Source organism: Galeopterus variegatus, unplaced genomic scaffold, assembly GCF_000696425.1.
Source record: "Galeopterus variegatus unplaced genomic scaffold, G_variegatus-3.0.2 Scaffold1445, whole genome shotgun sequence".
NCBI classification, from domain to species: Eukaryota; Metazoa; Chordata; class Mammalia; order Dermoptera; family Cynocephalidae; genus Galeopterus; species Galeopterus variegatus.
In genome coordinates, this window is record NW_007727556.1 from 285,648 (window position 1) to 303,124 (window position 17,477).

Below are 17,477 nucleotides of genomic sequence, written 5' to 3' on the forward strand. Positions count from 1 at the left end.
TTTTTTTTTTTTTTTTTTAAGATGACTGGTAAGGGGATCTTAACCCTTGGCTTGGTGTTGTCAGCACCATGCTCTCCCAAGTGAGCCAACCGGCCATCCCTATATAGGCATCCAAACCCGTGGCCTTGGTGTTATCAGCACCGCACTCTCCCGAGTGAGCCACAGGCCGGCCCCCGAGGCTCGGCATCTTTAAAATTCTCATTGCATTTCTATTTACTTTTACAGCGCCCTTGGTTGATGGGCATTATCCTACCTATTTTCTAGATGAGAAAACTGAGGTGTAGAGAAGTGGGGAAGAGAGTTGTGGGTTTCCGGAACAGCTTGAATGGAGGGTTTAGGATGTCCTGGTGATGGAGAGGAGTCTTGGTGGGGGTTGGGGACGAAGCTAAAGAGATGGATTGGGGCCAATTTGCAGGGATGTGTATATTATAATAGGAAGGTGAAACTTTATCTTGATGTCAACAGGATATTAAAAGAGGAAGAGATGTTATAATAGATGTGATAATATCTCTATTTTAAAAATCACACTAATGTCTTTAGTGATGAAACGGAGAGAGATGAACAGCAGGGAAGGGGGTGCTGGAGAGTCAGGGAGACAGGAGATTTTGGTCTGAACTAGGAGAAAGTTTTTGACTATCTACAATCGGTTGAGGGCTATTTCCAAGAGGGAAACACCTGATTTAGAAACAGATTGGAAGCTGTAAGCAAGGAAGGGAGAAAGGTTAAGGAACAGTATGAAGTTTTTACCTACTATCTTTTTTTATCCTCCAGAACATTCTGCTCGGTCTGGGGAGTGGAGCAGGCACTGGAGAAGTACTTGTTGGATTGGAATTCTCTAGCTCCATTGCTGGCTGTGTCCTTTGCTAGTTCCACCCATGGATGGTGTCTCGACAAGATGAATTTCTGCATGCAGAAATATGTATTCATCACCACTGGGTCATTGGTGCCAAACTGAAGAATCTCCATATCAGTGCCAGGTGGTGGAGAACCTTTCGTGACATGGTTCAGTGTGGCCCTTAGGGACAGAGTTTTGGGCCCAGCTGTGACAATATTAGATCTGAGCTACAGAAATAATTCAAGTGAGCTCTAGGATAGCAGGAAGGTGAAATTCCAGGCGAAGGCTGTTCCTTAGGCCTAGAGCAAAGTCATCCCAGAACAGAGGGTCCCCTGGGTGGAGAGTGGGGGGAAGGGGAGCACAGGTAACAGATTATCCAAGAGGTTTGAGCAGGTGGAAGTCTAGAAATGGTGAGGGAGGAATAACTGGGAAAAAATTTTTTTTAATTCTGTGATTATTTTTCATATTTCTTTGTAAAGATGTAAAAACTTGAATATAGAAAACTTATATTTCTAGGAAAATATAATTTATCAAACTAATTCCAGAAGAAATAGAAGGCTTAAGTAGATGTTCATAGAAGGACTAGAGAAGGTTGTTTAGAGAGAAAGCTTAGTTCCCCCAAAGAAAGCACCAGGTCCAGATTGTTTCACACAGGAATTCTACCAAACTTTTAAAAGGCAGTTAATTCCAATATTATTTAAACTCTTCCAGAGCATTAAAAACAAGAAGGAAAACATCTAAATTCTTTTTATTTAGAGCAAGTATATCATTGAAACAAAAACCTAAAATGCACAACAATGTGAATGTACTTAATGCCACTGAACTGGACACTTAAAAATGATTAAAATGGAATCATTTTTATGTTATGTGTAATTTACCGTAATTTTTTTTAAACCTGAAAAAGTTTACATTAAAAAAAAAAAAGCGAACTACATTGCATTCACACTTACAAATGTTTGGAAATAATGCAGCAAAATATTGAACAAATGATCCACCATGACTGAATGGGGTTCCTTCCAGGAATGCAAGGATGGTTCAACATTAGGAAAGCTATTAAGGTAATACAGCCTATTAATAGATAGACGAGTGCTAACATTGATCTCTTGTGAGAGAAGAAAAGCATTCAGTAAAGTAGGCATCAGTTGCTGCTTTCCTAACGTTTACCATGCTTGTACATCAGCCCGAGAGCAAGCATCAGACTGCAGGGAAAACACAAAGCATTACCACTAAAATAGGAACAAGACCAGACACCTACAATCATCCAACACAATCAGACAAGAGAAAGAAATTAAAGACATAAACATTAGAAAAGTGGAAGTAAAACTATTACCGTTTGCAAACAATATGATTATTTGCCTAGAAAATCCAATGGAATAAATTAAATATGAGTAGTCTTTAGAAAGTTCATGGAGAGATTTGTATTATCTTTTAATTCTGCTTTTTCACAAACTTTTTGAAGTATCCTCATTCTACTAATAAGAGACTTAGTGAAGTAGAAGACTTAAAGTTAATATGCAGGAATCAAAAGTAACCAGTTAGAAGATAAAAGTGGGAAAGAGGACCCCGTTTATACAAGAATCCAGAATCCAGGAATAGACTTAACCTGAAACCTGAAAAACCACCACGAAGAAACTTTATAGCATTCCTGGGAGACACAAAAGTCAATCTGAACAAATAAAAACATACCCTATTTTCTTACAGAAGGATTCAGTGTCATAAATATGTCAGTATTCCCTAAACTAATTTGTAACTTTAATATAATCCCAATAAAATTATCAGCAGGCTTTTTTCCTGGAACTAGACAAACATTCTAAACTTCATGCGGAGAAGTAAGAACAGACAGGACAATTCTGAATAAGTGGAATGATGATGGGGAACTAATCCTACCAAATGTCAAAGTCAGCTATGAAGTCTCAGTAATACAGAGCCTCTGATACTAGATCACAAACAGCAGACCAGTGGAGCGTGAGAGAAACAGTCCTACGTAGATTCGAGATTTTATATATGATAAACATAAAATCTCAAATCAGTGGGGTATGTTAGGATGACTGAGCGGCTAACTGCACATCCTGAATATCAGAGTTAATGATAAACAGATAGATTCTTTAAATATAAAGAAAGGAAACATGAAAGCATTAGAAGAAAATCCAGGCAAATTCCTTTTTAACTACGACTCAAAATCTAGATTTATCTGAAAATTAATAGACCCAAATGCATACAAATAAAAAATTTTACATGGGGAAAAAAACACTATGAGCAATCTTTTAAGAAAAGACAAAAGATTAGCTTCCCTAGTATATAGAGACCTCCTGGAAATCGAGAAAAATACTAATAGTCCAACAGAAAAATGGTCAGAGGAAATGAACCAGCAGTTCACAGAAAAAGTAATACAGATGACTCTTAATTACATGAAAAAGGCTCAATCTCTTTAATAAGATAAGTGCACAGCAAAAGAATGCTGAAATACCATTTTTTCACTTATCAGGCTGGCAAAAATTCAAACATGTTACAACGTGCTATGTTGTAGAAGTATTAAGTGAGATAATATTTAATCAAAATTAAAAGATAAATGCATTTATCCTCTGATCCAGCACAGATTCCTTCTGGGAAATTGCACTACAGCTCTACCTGCATCCATGTGAAATAACTTATGTTTAAGTCTGTGCATTGCAGTATTGCTTGTAGTCCCAAAAGATCGGTTCTGTCAAAGGTCTGGTCATCCATAGGAGACTGGCTAAGTCAGCAGCGCTGCACCTACCTAATAGAATATTACACATTTGCTGGAAAAAGAGCAAGGAAGGCCTTGGTGAGCAGCCATGGAATGCTCTCCAGGGGGGATGTATTGGTCAGAGAAGGAAAGCAAGGAGAAGAACATGGGTGGAGCAGGTCCTTTTGTTTCATCAGAGAGTGCTCGAGTGTATGCATTCATATTTTCTTACATTTACATAAAGTAAAAATTAGAATAAATAATAAACTAATAATGATTACATGTAGTGAGGTGCAGAGGAGTGGGAAGAGAAGCAGGCTTCTCAATCTACACCTTTCTGTAGTTTTTGTATTTGTATTTTTATTTTTTGCTGGCTGGTGGAGGAAACAAAAGCTTTTCGGTTTTCAATTCTCGAGTGTACTGCAAATTTCAGACATGTACAGAAAGTAGATGGAAAGCACAAAGGCATTCATGCATGCCAGTGATTTTCACGTCGACGTCAATTACAACATCTGTGTTCTCTTTTCATTTTGAGGTTTACTGTGAACACTGGAACATCTAACATGAGAATAGCTAAAGGACTTTTAGGTATTTAAGGTTATAAAACATTTTGGGGGAAAAATATATATTTTTTTTTTATTTTTTATATTATATTTTATATATATATATATATATATATTTTTTTTTTTTTTTTAATATCTTGTCTACTTGGCAAGTGGGAAATCAGTTGTGCCCAGGGTTTGAGGCCTGAGCAGGAAAGTGCGTAAGTGCCTGATGATGTTCTGCTGAATTTGTGAAGAACAGTGAGCTCTTGTGACTAGCAAACAGAAATCTCTACTTTGGTGTTATTTCCCAGTCACTGCTAGTTTTATGGCCACACACTGTTGTTCAATTCTGTGTATATAAACAGCCCAAGATAGCTCTGCATCTGTCTTCAAATGGATTCTCTGGTAGCACCTAATGTTGTAGTTGTCCACCAAAGGCTCATCCGGAGTTGTTTTCTCTTGTTGGAAACTTTCTTACCTTTACAGCACTGCCAAGTCCTTTTCTCATGACAAGGAATAAGCTCTTTTTCCCAGTCGATGCGAAACATGATCCTGCATCTCTGATTTTCTCCGCGTTCCCGTCAGAGCATGTGCAGCAGTGCATTCATGGGTGAGGTTGCTTGAAGCGTGCATCGCTGTCCTGCCTGTTTAAACCGCATCTGTCGGACACAGGGCTCTGTTAGTCTGTATCCAGTGCGTGCATTGCTGCTTCTTGGTGAATAAGCATTGCAGGCTGTATCGAGGAGGGTGAAGCTGGGGTCTCGCGCGTGTCATCTTTTGCCAGGACGTGCAGAGGAGGAAGCCTGCCCCGGCCTCTCATGTTCACCCCTGCAGAAGCCGGCACTCTGGCCAGGGCTCCCAGTCGCTGCTGCTTTGTCATATGCTTGCAAACCACACCTTCAGTTGCTGCGACAACGGAATGTGCACTCGCGTCTTCCTCCTTGTTTGTTTTCTTTTCTTTTCTCACCTTCCTTTTTCCCATGTTAAATACATAACTCCCTGAAATCCTAAGACATAGAGAGGATCAAAGGCGGGACAGAGTCAGTTTCAGGGTGTGCTGGGGAAGGGGCTTGCTCAGAAAACCCACCTCGTCTTCACGCTGTTTCTTCTCCTTCACCTTCTTCTTACTCTGGCCTTAATGTGTCACAGTGGTAGCTTGATCTGGGGAAGAACAAACACACACAGCAAGACAGAGCCTTGGAAAGCAGCCACTTTGGCAGATTCTTGGCTGACACAGCCCAGCCTGTCGTTGGAGCCCCTGAGTCTTCTGTACTTTTCCACCAAGCCGGCACTTTGTCAAAGGTGTCCTCTGTTGGTTGCTTTTCTGTGCGTTTATAGCTTAACGTCTTATCTTCTCTTCCATTTGATGAGGCCCTTGGCCTAAGTATGCTCATAACTCGGGAGGGCGAGCAGGCTCCCCTTAGCAGGCAGCACTGAGCAGCTCCCTGGCCCCTGCCACAGGGGGCGGCACAGCGAGAGGTTGAGTTAGTGCAAAGTCTGAGCGTATTATAAACCAGTAGACAAATGACACCTGCTGGGCATCAAAAGCGAAGGTAGACATACGAGAAGGGATCAGAGATCTTTTAATATTTTCCAGACGATCACCAGACTCTGGTGTTGAAGGCATATTAAAGTTATCATTTCAGACACTCTGACTTGCGTGCCTCAGATTCAATTGTAGGATATGAATTAGTGACACGTTCACATTCTTTGATGAGACATGTTTTTAGGAGCTTCACTGTAAGTGTGTGGGCTTTGATTTGACTTGTCGAACCTCTGGTTTAGAAACAAAGAGAGGTGCTTTTATTCTCCAGGCAGTGCTGCCGACTGTTGCTGTGGGCGTCAGCTCCACACTCTCTCTGGACCCCTGGGCCGAGTCTATACAGAGAGGACATCAAGTCGATGCCTGTTAGTTTATTTGTCAAAACTCTCAAGTAAAACAGGGAACCTCCTAAGTGTACTTCTTGAGAACCATGTGTGGTGCTGGCCTCCCCCAGCTCGCATGAGAAGCCTGAGACCTGAATCCTGTCTTGCTCAAATCCCACCTCTGCAGGGCCAAGTCCAGTTGACTGCCCTCTCAGGGTATTGATGTGAGGAGGAAACGCCTAATTACAGGAGCACCCCTGAGAAATAGGCGGAGGAGGGCCAGGAGCTTCTGGGCAGCAGTAACCAGCAGATTCCACCTGCAAAACCACTCCTGCCTCTGTGGGAAAGGAGCTCCCATGGGAACTGGGTGCACTGGAGGGCCAAGAATGTACTGCGGTGTGCAGCCCTTCTCTTCCTGAGCCTCCAGAACGCCGCTCTTAAACTTCCGATCCTCTAGAGTGCAGCAGCTGGGAGCTGGTGACAGGACGTCTCACACTGTGGGTGCATTGTCTCACATGTCACTAATCAGGCCCTTGGGTATTGATCCTGGAAGCCCAGTTGACATTCGACCATGTTCCGTGGGTCCCTCTCGCTCCACGAATGCCAGTGCCCGTAGCTTGAGTGCCACACCACTGCTTTCAAACTGCTTCTACATGTGCTGGTTGATCTTCCGTTCCACTGTTCGAGCCCAGATTTATAAAACCTTGCTGGGGTCCCACAGCTAGCAAGAGGTAGAACCTGGACTTGAAACTTGGTTTTGTTTCAAATCCTGCTGCTTTTCCTCTCTCCCACACAGAAACCTTTTCCTCACCAGTGTGGGCCTGAAACCTCCAAGATGTTATCCTCAAGCCCTGAATGTCATGGTCATCTAATTCCCTTGAAGAACCAGCACTTGCAGAAATTCCCCAAACCAGCCAGTGTGAAGGTGGGAGCTTTGGTAGTACAGCTCCCCTCAGGGCCAGGCCCGTTTCCTCCAGGACCCCCCGAGACCACATCTCTCATGCCCCTCACAAGCCCCTCTTCTTTTGGGCGCCCATCTCTGCTGTGTCCCCGGCCATGTCTTGCCCTCCCTGCTCTAGAGGGACCTCCCTGTGGTCTTCGGTTACCCCCATACGTGTGCGACTTCCTGTCTAGAAGTTCGGCTCCGATCACACTCCATGCTTCAGACTTGTGTCCGCCTCCTTCTGAGCAGCTCTGCTTATGTGTCTCAGAGATGCCTCAGATGCGGTGTGCCCCAGCGTGGACCCCTGTGCTCCGTGACCATTCCATCATGTCAGACGGCATCCCCTCCCACTCAGATCCCGCCGAACAGCCTCCTCATGTCTCTGGGACATCCCTGTCCGTCTGTCTGTGCTGCTCACAGCGCACTGGCCCTTTCTGGCTCAGCCCCTCTCACCGGGCTGGGGCCCTATTGCCTCGTCCCTCCGCTGCTCCAGCTCCTACGGGCTCCTCAGAACCTCCTGCCCTGTATGGTCTGCCACTTGCCTCCCCGTCCCCTTCTTCCGCGTCCTCCACATTCCAGCACTGGACCCACCACTTCCTCGCAGAACAGAGTCCTCTTCCCCTCTGTGCCTGCCTTCCCCATCTTTCTCTCCCTCCCTTGGGTAAGCCCATGGTCTGCAGCATAGATGTCTCCTCCAGAAAGCTGGAGATCTCTTCCTGTCCCTGAGCTCCCCAAGAACCCTGTGGCTTCTCCCTCGTAGTGTGAGCGTGTCACGAAGGACAGTACTGTTCACTCGGTTGTCTCCTCCAGAAACTGTCTCCAGGACTGAGCTGGTGCTCAGCACATCGTACATCCTCAAATATGCGTGATGAGCGATGACCACACAGACACGGTTGTGTTTACAGCACAGCACCATCCAAAGAGTTGGAAAGAATCACATGCCTGACAGCTCGGCTTCTCCAGCGCCTGAGAGCCGCTCCTCTGGGTTAGGGAGTTGGGCTTAAGAAACACCTGTTAAAATACAACCGTGTGATACAAATAATTCATAATGTTGCATTCACACAGATTATTGTTTTTCAATACAGTGTTTTGTAAGCTAAAGCAAAATCCCGAGAAAAGCTTCTGCAGGGGCCAAGGTCTGCAGAAACAGTGATGGTTTCGGGTGTTTGGTGGATCCCAGCTGGAAGGCGAGAGAGAAGGAGTGTGGCCTGGAGGAGGGGAGGGTGCGGGCGGAGGCTGCAGGGCACACACTGCCACGGCCAGGAGTCCAGCCCTGTCAGGCAGCCAGAAGGTGTTTTCCAGGCAGCGTCTTGGAGATGCTTCACTTCTGAGAATATGTGAGATCCCATCCCTTTTCCTTCAGCTGAGGAAAGTGTGTCTGCAAGCAGCAGCTCCCACTGTTTTTTCAGATGAAAGTTAGACTTGAGAGGAAAGTGATCATGGCGTGAAACTTTCATTGCCCATTCATTTGTCCATCAGCGCAGAAGCAGAAGAAACCCGGTCAGGTAACTGCACTCATGGCTTCTCCTCTGTGTCTCTTTCTCTCTGCAGTCGTGCCAGGCTGACCTCGTGAAGGACAACGGCCACAAGTACTTCCTGTCGGTCTTGGCAGACCCTTATATGCCTGTAAGGATAAGTGCCATTTCTCTTTCGGACAGTCTTGAGATCTGTGTCAGATGTCCCTGCTCACACGTCACGCCACTGCGGCGCCTTCTTACGAGGGCCTGGGAGAAAGGTCGCCCCTCCCCATGGATCACCCAAATAAAGAGGGCTACGGGGGGGCCACGTCCACACATGTGGCCCCTGCCACATCTCAAACGTTGCCTGTGCTTAGTGCTGTAGTGGTGTGGCCACTGCACTTCTGTCTCTAAACAAGAGACACGGGCGGCCTGTTTGGTGTGGCTTACATGAGTCTGTTTTCACTGCACATCTTTGCAGTGCAGTAAAGTTTGCTCTTCCAGCATCTGTCCGCTGAATTGGATTAGTGAGTGCTCGTACATCTGTAATGTGATAATACAGGTGCCTATGACAGTCCTGGAACATGATAAGATATTGATGTGCCTTATTTCAGGAAGGGAGGAAAGGAAGAAGGACAGAAGAGGTCGTTTGAAAGTTTAAATTTTAGGGCCAGCCCGTGGCTCACTCGAGAGAGTGCAGTGCTGATAACACCAAGGCCATGGGTTTGGATCCTGAAAAAAAAAGAAAGAAAGAAAGTTTAAATTTTAAATTTATTGTATTAAATTGTTTAAAGGTTAGTAATCCATGAATAGGGTATATGGTCACATTCTATAAATGTGCTATAATTAATTTCTTTATTCCCTGCCCCTAGCTCCAAGCATAGTAATGAGAATAAAATAGTTACCCAAAAATAATTCTTCAATATGACTTAATTTCTCCAGAATACCTAATTAACTATAACAGCTTGTTTACACAGTCTTAGGTGTCTTTGATTATATAAAGGAACTTTTGTATGTAATTTCACCCTCTAGTTGGTTTTTTAAAGTAAATGATTAAGGGAAAAAAACATTATAAACAGGACTGTTACATAAAAGATAAATAGTACTTATGTGCTTTAACTTAAGTGTTGCATTTAAACATCATCATAGGCAGTTAAGGTTTATACTTTATGTGAGTATTGGAAATAATCACTTCCCTGTTCTTCAGGGTAAGCAGGAATACAAATCAAGCAAATGAAAAAGAATGGTAAACTGGCAATTTGCAGCAAAATGACGAGCTAAGCTGACGTGAATGGTCCCCACATCAACTACCTACATGTTGAAGTTTTGAGGACATTGCAAAGTTTGAAAGAAAGAAAAGGAAATCCCCAAATGCCAAAGACTGAAGAGAGAGGTCCAAGGAGAGCCCCTGGTGCACAGCGAGCATCGCCAGCATGTGACCTTGAGGCTTTCCACGCTGCACCAGACCTGAGTCCTCTCGGGGCACCAGGCGCAGGGTGGGCAGCGTGGCCCACGTGACACCCCCACTCAACTGGGAGCCTGCAAGGCAGGCCCTGTCCCCTCATTTATAGAGGTCGAGCAGAACTGCCCCCTGCTTCTGAGACGTTTACCATTTGTCCACATCTGTGCCGAAGGGAATGAAGGGCCTTCATGAGAAGTTGAAACCTCCAATCTGTGCCATGCCTAGGTGCAGGGTCTGAGTTTGCATGAGAGTCACAACCAAGAGATTAACACAGAAACCAGGTCAAGATGCTCGAGATCTCCTGGGGTCCTGGAAGGAGCAGGTGCAGAACCTTTGTGCAGGGACACTTACACCTCCAGGGCATGGGGGCTCCAGCCAGAACCGCAGCCTGCCCTCAAGCCCACAGTCAAATGACCCACCGTAAGGGAAATGAGCTGAGCTCGTTGATAGAACAGGACCTAGCAGAGTGGGCTGAACAGATTAAAAAGTCAATGTAAGTTTAAAATGATTAAATAAAAACAGTAAACCATTGTGTTGTTTCTTCAGAAACACTTTTGGGCCTATTACAAGAAAATGGTACATTCTGTGTTTCAAGTAAACAGGCAGATCTGGGGGGGAAAAAACTTGTAATGGAAGGAAAGACAGTCACTGTCAGTGAAAACTCTCACAGGAGAATTAACAGCAGAGCAGACACCGTCAGTAAATGACGTCAGAGAATGAGTGGGGAAGTCTGGCATGCAGCACAGGAGAACACGAAAGAGACCAGAGCGACCTGATGGGAAGGCCCACCTCACGGCGTCGCTCCGGGCCAAGGGCTGGGGAGTGCAGGGCAAGCAACCTCCGAGTGCACTCACGGTGGCTGGGAACTCTCCAGACGTGAGGAAAGAAGTGACTTTTCAGGTTTAAAAAGCACGGTGCATCCTGAGAAGGTTAAATGAAAACAGACCCATGCATAGACGTACCACGGCAAAAGCAGCAAATGTCAGAGGCTCCATAAGAAGTCTTAGAAGTAGCCAGGACAAACAGGAAGCATCTTTGCGAAGGAGTAAAGAGCAGGCACAGACAGCAGAAGTCAGGGGGCAGCCTTCCACGTGCTGGGGAAGGTGCTGTGGGCCCAGAGTTCACACCAGCTAGGTCATCATTCAGGAACGAGGGCGGAGGAGATGTTTCAAAGACTGCAGTTTTCCACTTTCTGACCCCCACAGGAGATAGCTATGAAGACCGTGTCTCAGCAAGGAGGGAATAAGGGGCACAGGAAGCGGCGGGAAGCACAGAACCCTACAGCCATCCGGCAAATCTAATGAACATTGCAGTGAAAATAAATAATGTTAACAGCCGCTAGTGGGAGGGGTTCAACATGAGGAGGGATACTGGATTTAAGGCAATTTAAGAGCCTCGCACTAATCCCAGGGGAATATAGAACAGATTAGACTCATCATGCATGTGAGTCTAACCAGTGAGGCATTGTTAAAAAGGTAAAGGTAGATATGTAAGACTTCTAAGTCAGTAGAGGCTCAGAGGAAAGGAAAGAATGAAAATGGATCAGTTCAGTAGAAGACCAGGAAGGAGGGGCCGGCCCGGTGGTGCACTGGATAGTGCACCGCTTGGGAAGCGCGGCGCGCTCCCGCCCGAGGGTTCGGATCCCACCTACAGACCGGTTCCCGCTCACTGGCTGAGCGAGGCGCGGGAGCAACACCGAGGGTTGCGATCCCGTTGCTGGCGGGGGCAACACTGAGGGTTGCGATCCGTTGCCGGACACGGACAAAAGACAAAAAAAGACCAAAAAAAAAAGAAGACCAGGAAGGAGAAAAAGGAAGCAGACTTAGAACACTGTATTCGTGCATTTCAGTACCAGTGCACTCGACAAGAGGACNGGCAACACTGAGGGTTGCGATCCGTTGCCGGACACGGACAAAAGACAAAAAAAGACCAAAATAAAAAGAAGACCAGGAAGGAGAAAAAGGAAGCAGACTTAGAACACTGTATTCGTGCATTTCAGTACCAGTGCACTCGACAAGAGGATGATGTCGCTTAATAGGATTGGACAGAGGTGAGGGGGGCGCGATCAGGGAACTTCACACTGATTAACACGGGCGCTTTATGACAGAGGGACGGGCCCGCACCTGCCCGTAGCATCAGTACTTCAGGGGGACAGTGTGCTCCCTCAGAGGCGCAAGCCCAAAGCTGTCAGACCCTTTCTGAGAAGGCTGTTTTCTTTTGAAGAGTCAGATCAGAAAACTACAGTCAGCTGGCTCTCATTACGGTAGTTATGCGTCAAGCTTGTGGTAAAGATTCCGAAAGCATACCATTGTGCTTTGGGAATGATGAGCTTCCACCATGGGGGAAATGCAAAACCGAGGCTGACTTTTGTTTTCCAGGCTGAACACAGGACCATGACGGCTTTCATTCTCGCGGTGATTGTCAACAACTACAACACAGGGCAGGTGAGTGTCGCGGAAGCCCCCAGCCACCCCAGAGCCCTTCCTCTGGCATTGCAGAGGAGGTTACTCGTTGTCAAATGCATTTGGAAGCAGAGCTGCAACCCCAAGCTGCCATATTTATAGAGGAAACTGTGGTTCTGAATGTCTGATGAAGCAGCCTCAGGAAAGAGCACCCGGGGATGCCACAGGGGGCATGCTCCGCAGAGGCCCAGACCCTCCATTCAGCTGGCCATTCACGGGGTATGTTTGCAGGCTGGATTTAAATGAGGGAAGCTGAGCAGATCTTGTGATGTGATTGAGCAAGGCCTCCCAAGGAACGGGCACTGTCACCCCAGCCCCCACACCCCTGGCCCCAGGTCCGAGGGCCAAGGGCCACCCATCTGTGTCATGTCCACTCCTGCAGGAAGCCTGTCTCCAGGGGAACTTGATCGCCATCTGCCTAGAGCAGCTCAGCGACCCCCATCCCCTGCTGCGCCAGTGGGTGGCCATCTGCCTGGGAAGGATCTGGCAGAATTTTGACTCGGCGAGGTGGTGTGGCGTGAGGGACAGCGCTCACGAGAAGCTCTACAGCCTCCTCTCTGACTCCATCCCGGAGGTGAGTTAGGCCGTGGTGTTGATAGTGCTGCTCGTCAAGGGTCGCATGGGAACAGCGCCGAGGCCTGCCCATACTCACGTGTGGCCTTGCGTCCACAACCACCAATGGCTGCCCCGAGTGACCAGGCAGCACCGTAGGACCTTAGTAACAAGGCCATCATGCGGTTGATGGTCTTCACTTGAGCTAAGGATGAGCTCCGCCCGCAGTGGGATGGCCCCGTGGAGTCTCAGGTGACAGGCACCAGCACCTGGTGCCTGCCATTTCATCTCCACTTTACAGAGAGGGGCATACAGTGTCTCAAGCCTCATGCAGCCTGGAGAAGGGCTGGGGCACTGCCCAGTGCCCTCACCACTCCCCAGCCACCTGGCCAAGGGAGGATGCCTGCCACCAACCCCACCCAAGGCCCTCAGTCCCGGGTTGCTGGGAGTGGGTGGCACATTCGCCCTAGCCCATCTCCAACCCGCTGGTGGGTCCGAGCCTCTGGTGCTTTGCAGTGGCCCGGCACTCTCTCCTCCTCTCTCCTCTGCTCTGTTCTGCCACTGTGTCCAAAGATTTCTTTGCAGATCAGTTGCTCACGCTCCAGCCTGTCTTAGGCTTTGGACTAGGCAGCTGGTGCCAGTCCATGCTCTGGTCCACTAACTCTCATGCCCCTTGGGGGTCAGGGACACAGGGCTTCTCTCTGAAAAGAGGGGTCCTTGTGGAATTGCTTCCTCAGGGAGATATGTTTACTTATTTCCCATTTTATTTTCCAAAGGGCTTAAGGCATCAAACAAAAACTCAGAGTGTAACATTGCTCTGAAAAAGTGAGGAATGGGGAGGGGAGGAAGAGCAAGGACTGAACGGCAAGTGGAGGCGAGGCCATGCCGGCAAAGGATGCAGCCCGGGGCCAGTGTGGGCAGTGGTGGCTGGCAGGTCAGAGGACGCAGAGTAGTCCCAGCTCTGCAGTCACCAGTGTCCCCGAGATATCAGAGGGGCAGCAGTCAGGTGAGGCACAGGTGTCCCTAGGCCTGACATTGCACAGGCCCACCCTCCTTACTTGAGCTGTGCACAGACTCATGCCAAGCGGAAAGAAATGCTGTTTTCAAAAAGCTGTGCTAACATGGGGAAAATTTATTGGGGAAATGTCCGTAAACGTGAAAAGTGTCATTTGAAGTGAAAAGCCAGTGTGGTTCTGAAAAATATGGGGCTGTAGGGGCCGGCCCGGTGGCGCACTGGATAGTGCGCCGCTTGGGAAGCGCGGCGGCGCTCCCGCCCGAGGGTTCGGATCCCACATACAGACCGGTTCCCGCTCACTGGCTGAGCGAGGCGCGGGAGCAACGCCGAGGGTTGCGGTCCCGTTGCCGGTCCCCGGTCCGGTGCGGGGGCAACACTGAGGGTTGCGATCCGTTGCCGGACACGGAAAAAGACAAAAGACAAAAAAAAAAAAAAAGAAAGAAAAATATGGGGCTGTTTAGGAAGTATCTACAACACTCACCAGGCTTTAGAGAGCAGCTTCAGGAATTGTCAGCGTTGACCTGCCCTTGGAACAGTCACTGGGGTAGAGCTGGATTAGAGGTTAAACCAGTGTTTTCATTCAGAAATGCCTTCACTTGCAGTAGATTGAAAACCGAGAACAGAAAGCATCAGAGGAAATGATTAGGTGTAATTGCTCATTAATCTGCCTGTTCCCAGGTAACGTTTTGCTATGTCTTCTGCATTCAGCTACTGGAAAGTAATTGTACCCCTCCACCCTTGCTGTGTGGTCAGTGCAATCACAGCTGACATAGAAAACGTCCCAGAATGATTCTGGAGTCTTTGGTCATTGAACAGCTGCAGGACTCATCAGTACTTGTAATGTGGCTGTGCTGGCTGTGTGCATTGGGTTGGGGCCGTGCAGCATGGTCCTCACAGCGGCATCACAGTCAGAACCACATCCAAGAACTGGAGGAGCCTGTGTTGACAGGTGAGGGCCCGTAGGGGCACTGGGCCTGGCCTTGAAGGACGGCAGAGAGCCAGCTCCACTGCTGGGGAGGAGGGAGTCTCGGGGATGGGGCTGTGGCAGAAGGCTGCCTCCCACCCTGCCCTCTTGCCACACAGATGGCAAAACTGTTTTGTGAACCAGGAGGACTCTCTTTAGAGGCTGCATGTTGGATTTCGTTGGGGATAGTGGACCCTACAACCTTTTTCAGAAATCTCTACCATGTGTTTGTCAGTAAGCCACGGGTCCAAGCTAAAAAAAATTATAGCCACTGTGCTCGATCTGAGAGTGTTTGGTGGAGAAAGTGGCAGTCCTGCCTAAAGCTTTACATGGTGGGCTGTTGTGAGCTGCCCACTTGTGCATTTCATGTCAAACTGTGGTTGGGGAAGTCCTTGAAAACGCAGTGCCGTGTGTTCCCGAGGATGCCAGCACCTGCTGCAGCACACATCAGTCTAGGTCTGTGGCCCCAATACAGCCATGAGCCGTAGACCCCTGAGCGGCAGGAGCAGAGCGTGGCTTGGAGCAGGCCCCTGCCCCTGCCGCCTGTGAGCTTGGGCCACTCCCACCCGCTGGGCCTCTGTCTCCAGATCTACAGAGCAGAGGTCAAGACCAGATCCAGCTCATGAGCGACTGCGCTAAAGGACACAGAACCAGGTTCTGCACCTGGGCAGCTCTTTCAGAGCAGCGATCAGCTCACCCTGCCCCTCAAGGGCCACTGCTTACCCCATGGAAACACGCACCTGTTGGGCACCCGCGATCTATGTTGATGAAGCTGGCAAGTGTGAGTCAGCTCACACACCTTCCAGAAGTGTTCCGTCTCAAGCCCTCCACCCCAGCTACCCCCATTTCTCTCCTCCTCTGCATCCCAAACTGTGTCTCTCCTTTGCTCCCAAGCTGCTCTTGTCACTGTCGCCGTGGCCCCCCTTCCCCTCGCCAAGGTCAGTTCTCAGCCTGAGTCCAGTGTCCCGCTCTCCATCCAGGGCCGTGGATGCCCTCCCCACATGCGCGTGTGGCCCTGACCCCTCCTGCTTTGGGGTTCCTCAAGAGTCACCCTAGTGAGGTCTGAGGTCGTGTGCAAGGAGAAGCGGCGCCCTGATTTGTTCATCTGTAGTTCCCACCTGTGCCCCCCAAAGGTGAGCTCCTCCAGGACAGGGCTTGGGGCGCCCTGTCCCAGCACGTGGACTTGGCATGCGAGCAGAGCTGGCTAAGCGTCTGCCAAAGCCCTCAGGGTCTGCCGTGCTCTCCTGCGCTGTGGGCGATAAACGCTCGCCCTTCCCAGGTCCTGCCCCAAAGACCACACCCCACTGCTGGAAGCTTCTCTGAGCTCCACCCTGAGTAGGGGTGCCCAGGAGCTATGAGGTGCGTCCACCACCACCGCCAGGGCCAGGCTGTGTCCTCCCCCCCCACGTCCAAACCCCACTGCACACGTGCCGTTCACAGTAGTGTCGCTGTGTGTCACATACGTCTTGCTGCCAGCTTCAGGACGGAGGTAAATGTTTCAAGCAGACACAGCCAGACCTGCCAGAAGGCTGGGAGACGGAAAGCGTCCGGACGGTGGAGCTTCCAGTGACTGCCAGCATGAAAACATGAGTTTCATAGTCCTCACAGCCAGGAAACCTGTTGGTTTTTCACTCATTTTAATGGTCTTATCAATCACGTCAGTCACAGCAGCAATCAGCATCCGTGATAACCTTTGGAAGTGAACACAGAAGCAGCCACGGGCTGGGAGTGCATGCCCCCTGTGCCGCGTCCTCTCTCTGGAACATCACATGGTCCTACCTCTCCGCAAGCAAGGCTGGGGCTCTGGACCCTGCACTCTTCCTACCTCGTTCTCTGGCTCTTCCTCTCCCTGGGCCATTAGCCAGGGCCTTCACATGCTTGGAGATTAGGGCCCCTTCATTCCCTCCTCAGGGCAGCGTGTCCCCACGGTCTCACCTCCCCACTGGCCACAGAACCCAGCCTCCGGCGGCCAGCCCTCTCCTCCCAGACATGCTGCTTAGTTGCCCACATCCAGCCCTCAGCATCCAAAACCAGACTAAGGCTCTCTTTCCCACACCCAGCTCTCCTCCCAGACATGCTGCTTAGTTGCCCACATCCAGCCCTCAGCATCCAAAACCAGACTGAGGCTCTCTTTCCCACACCCACACCTCTCTAAGACAGCCTGCCCCGCCCTTGGTCCTGCCTTGGCCGGGACCCCTGTGCCCTTCCTGGGCTTAGCTCTCCTGTTTACCACATCTGCTACTTCGACATCTTGCTCCAGCCACACAGCCCTGTGGCTGCTCTCTCTTCTCCCCGTGCTTACAGCTCCCAGGCCACTCTGTCCATAGCATGCCACCCTGCGCTTCTCTAGGCATAACTGCAGGCTCCACTGATAATTCCCTCTTCATGGCCAGATGGCACGGCAGGCTTGGGCGGCAGGGCTGGGATGTTGAGCCACAGCATGGTGACTTCATGCAGGTACTGGGTGGCTTTTGGTTGCTCATCAGGACTAATTCTAGCTGCAGAATTAATTTTTCTAAACAGTCAGCAGAGCCCAAAGCAGCCCCCGTGCTAATGACTGAGTCCGATGGACTCATATGAGATGGTGAGGTGCTCAGAGAGAAAACCACAGCAGCACCGTCGTGGGCAGGGCTGCCCTCTCGGGAGGTGGAGCTCGCTGTCTGGTCATG

General features: G+C 49.0%; 1 protein-coding gene across 1 annotated transcript in view; it reads left to right on the forward strand.

Annotated features, from left to right (window-relative positions):
* RPTOR (regulatory associated protein of MTOR, complex 1) overlaps positions 1-17,477 on the forward strand; it is a 181,098-nt gene that overhangs the window by 69,678 nt on the left and 93,943 nt on the right. Inside the window, exons 2-5 of the mRNA XM_008577068.1 lie at positions 8,376-8,401; positions 8,448-8,522; positions 12,194-12,259; positions 12,660-12,851. Of these exons, the coding sequence (XP_008575290.1) occupies positions 8,376-8,401; positions 8,448-8,522; positions 12,194-12,259; positions 12,660-12,851 (359 nt within the window). The remainder of the gene's footprint in view (positions 1-8,375; positions 8,402-8,447; positions 8,523-12,193; positions 12,260-12,659; positions 12,852-17,477) is intronic.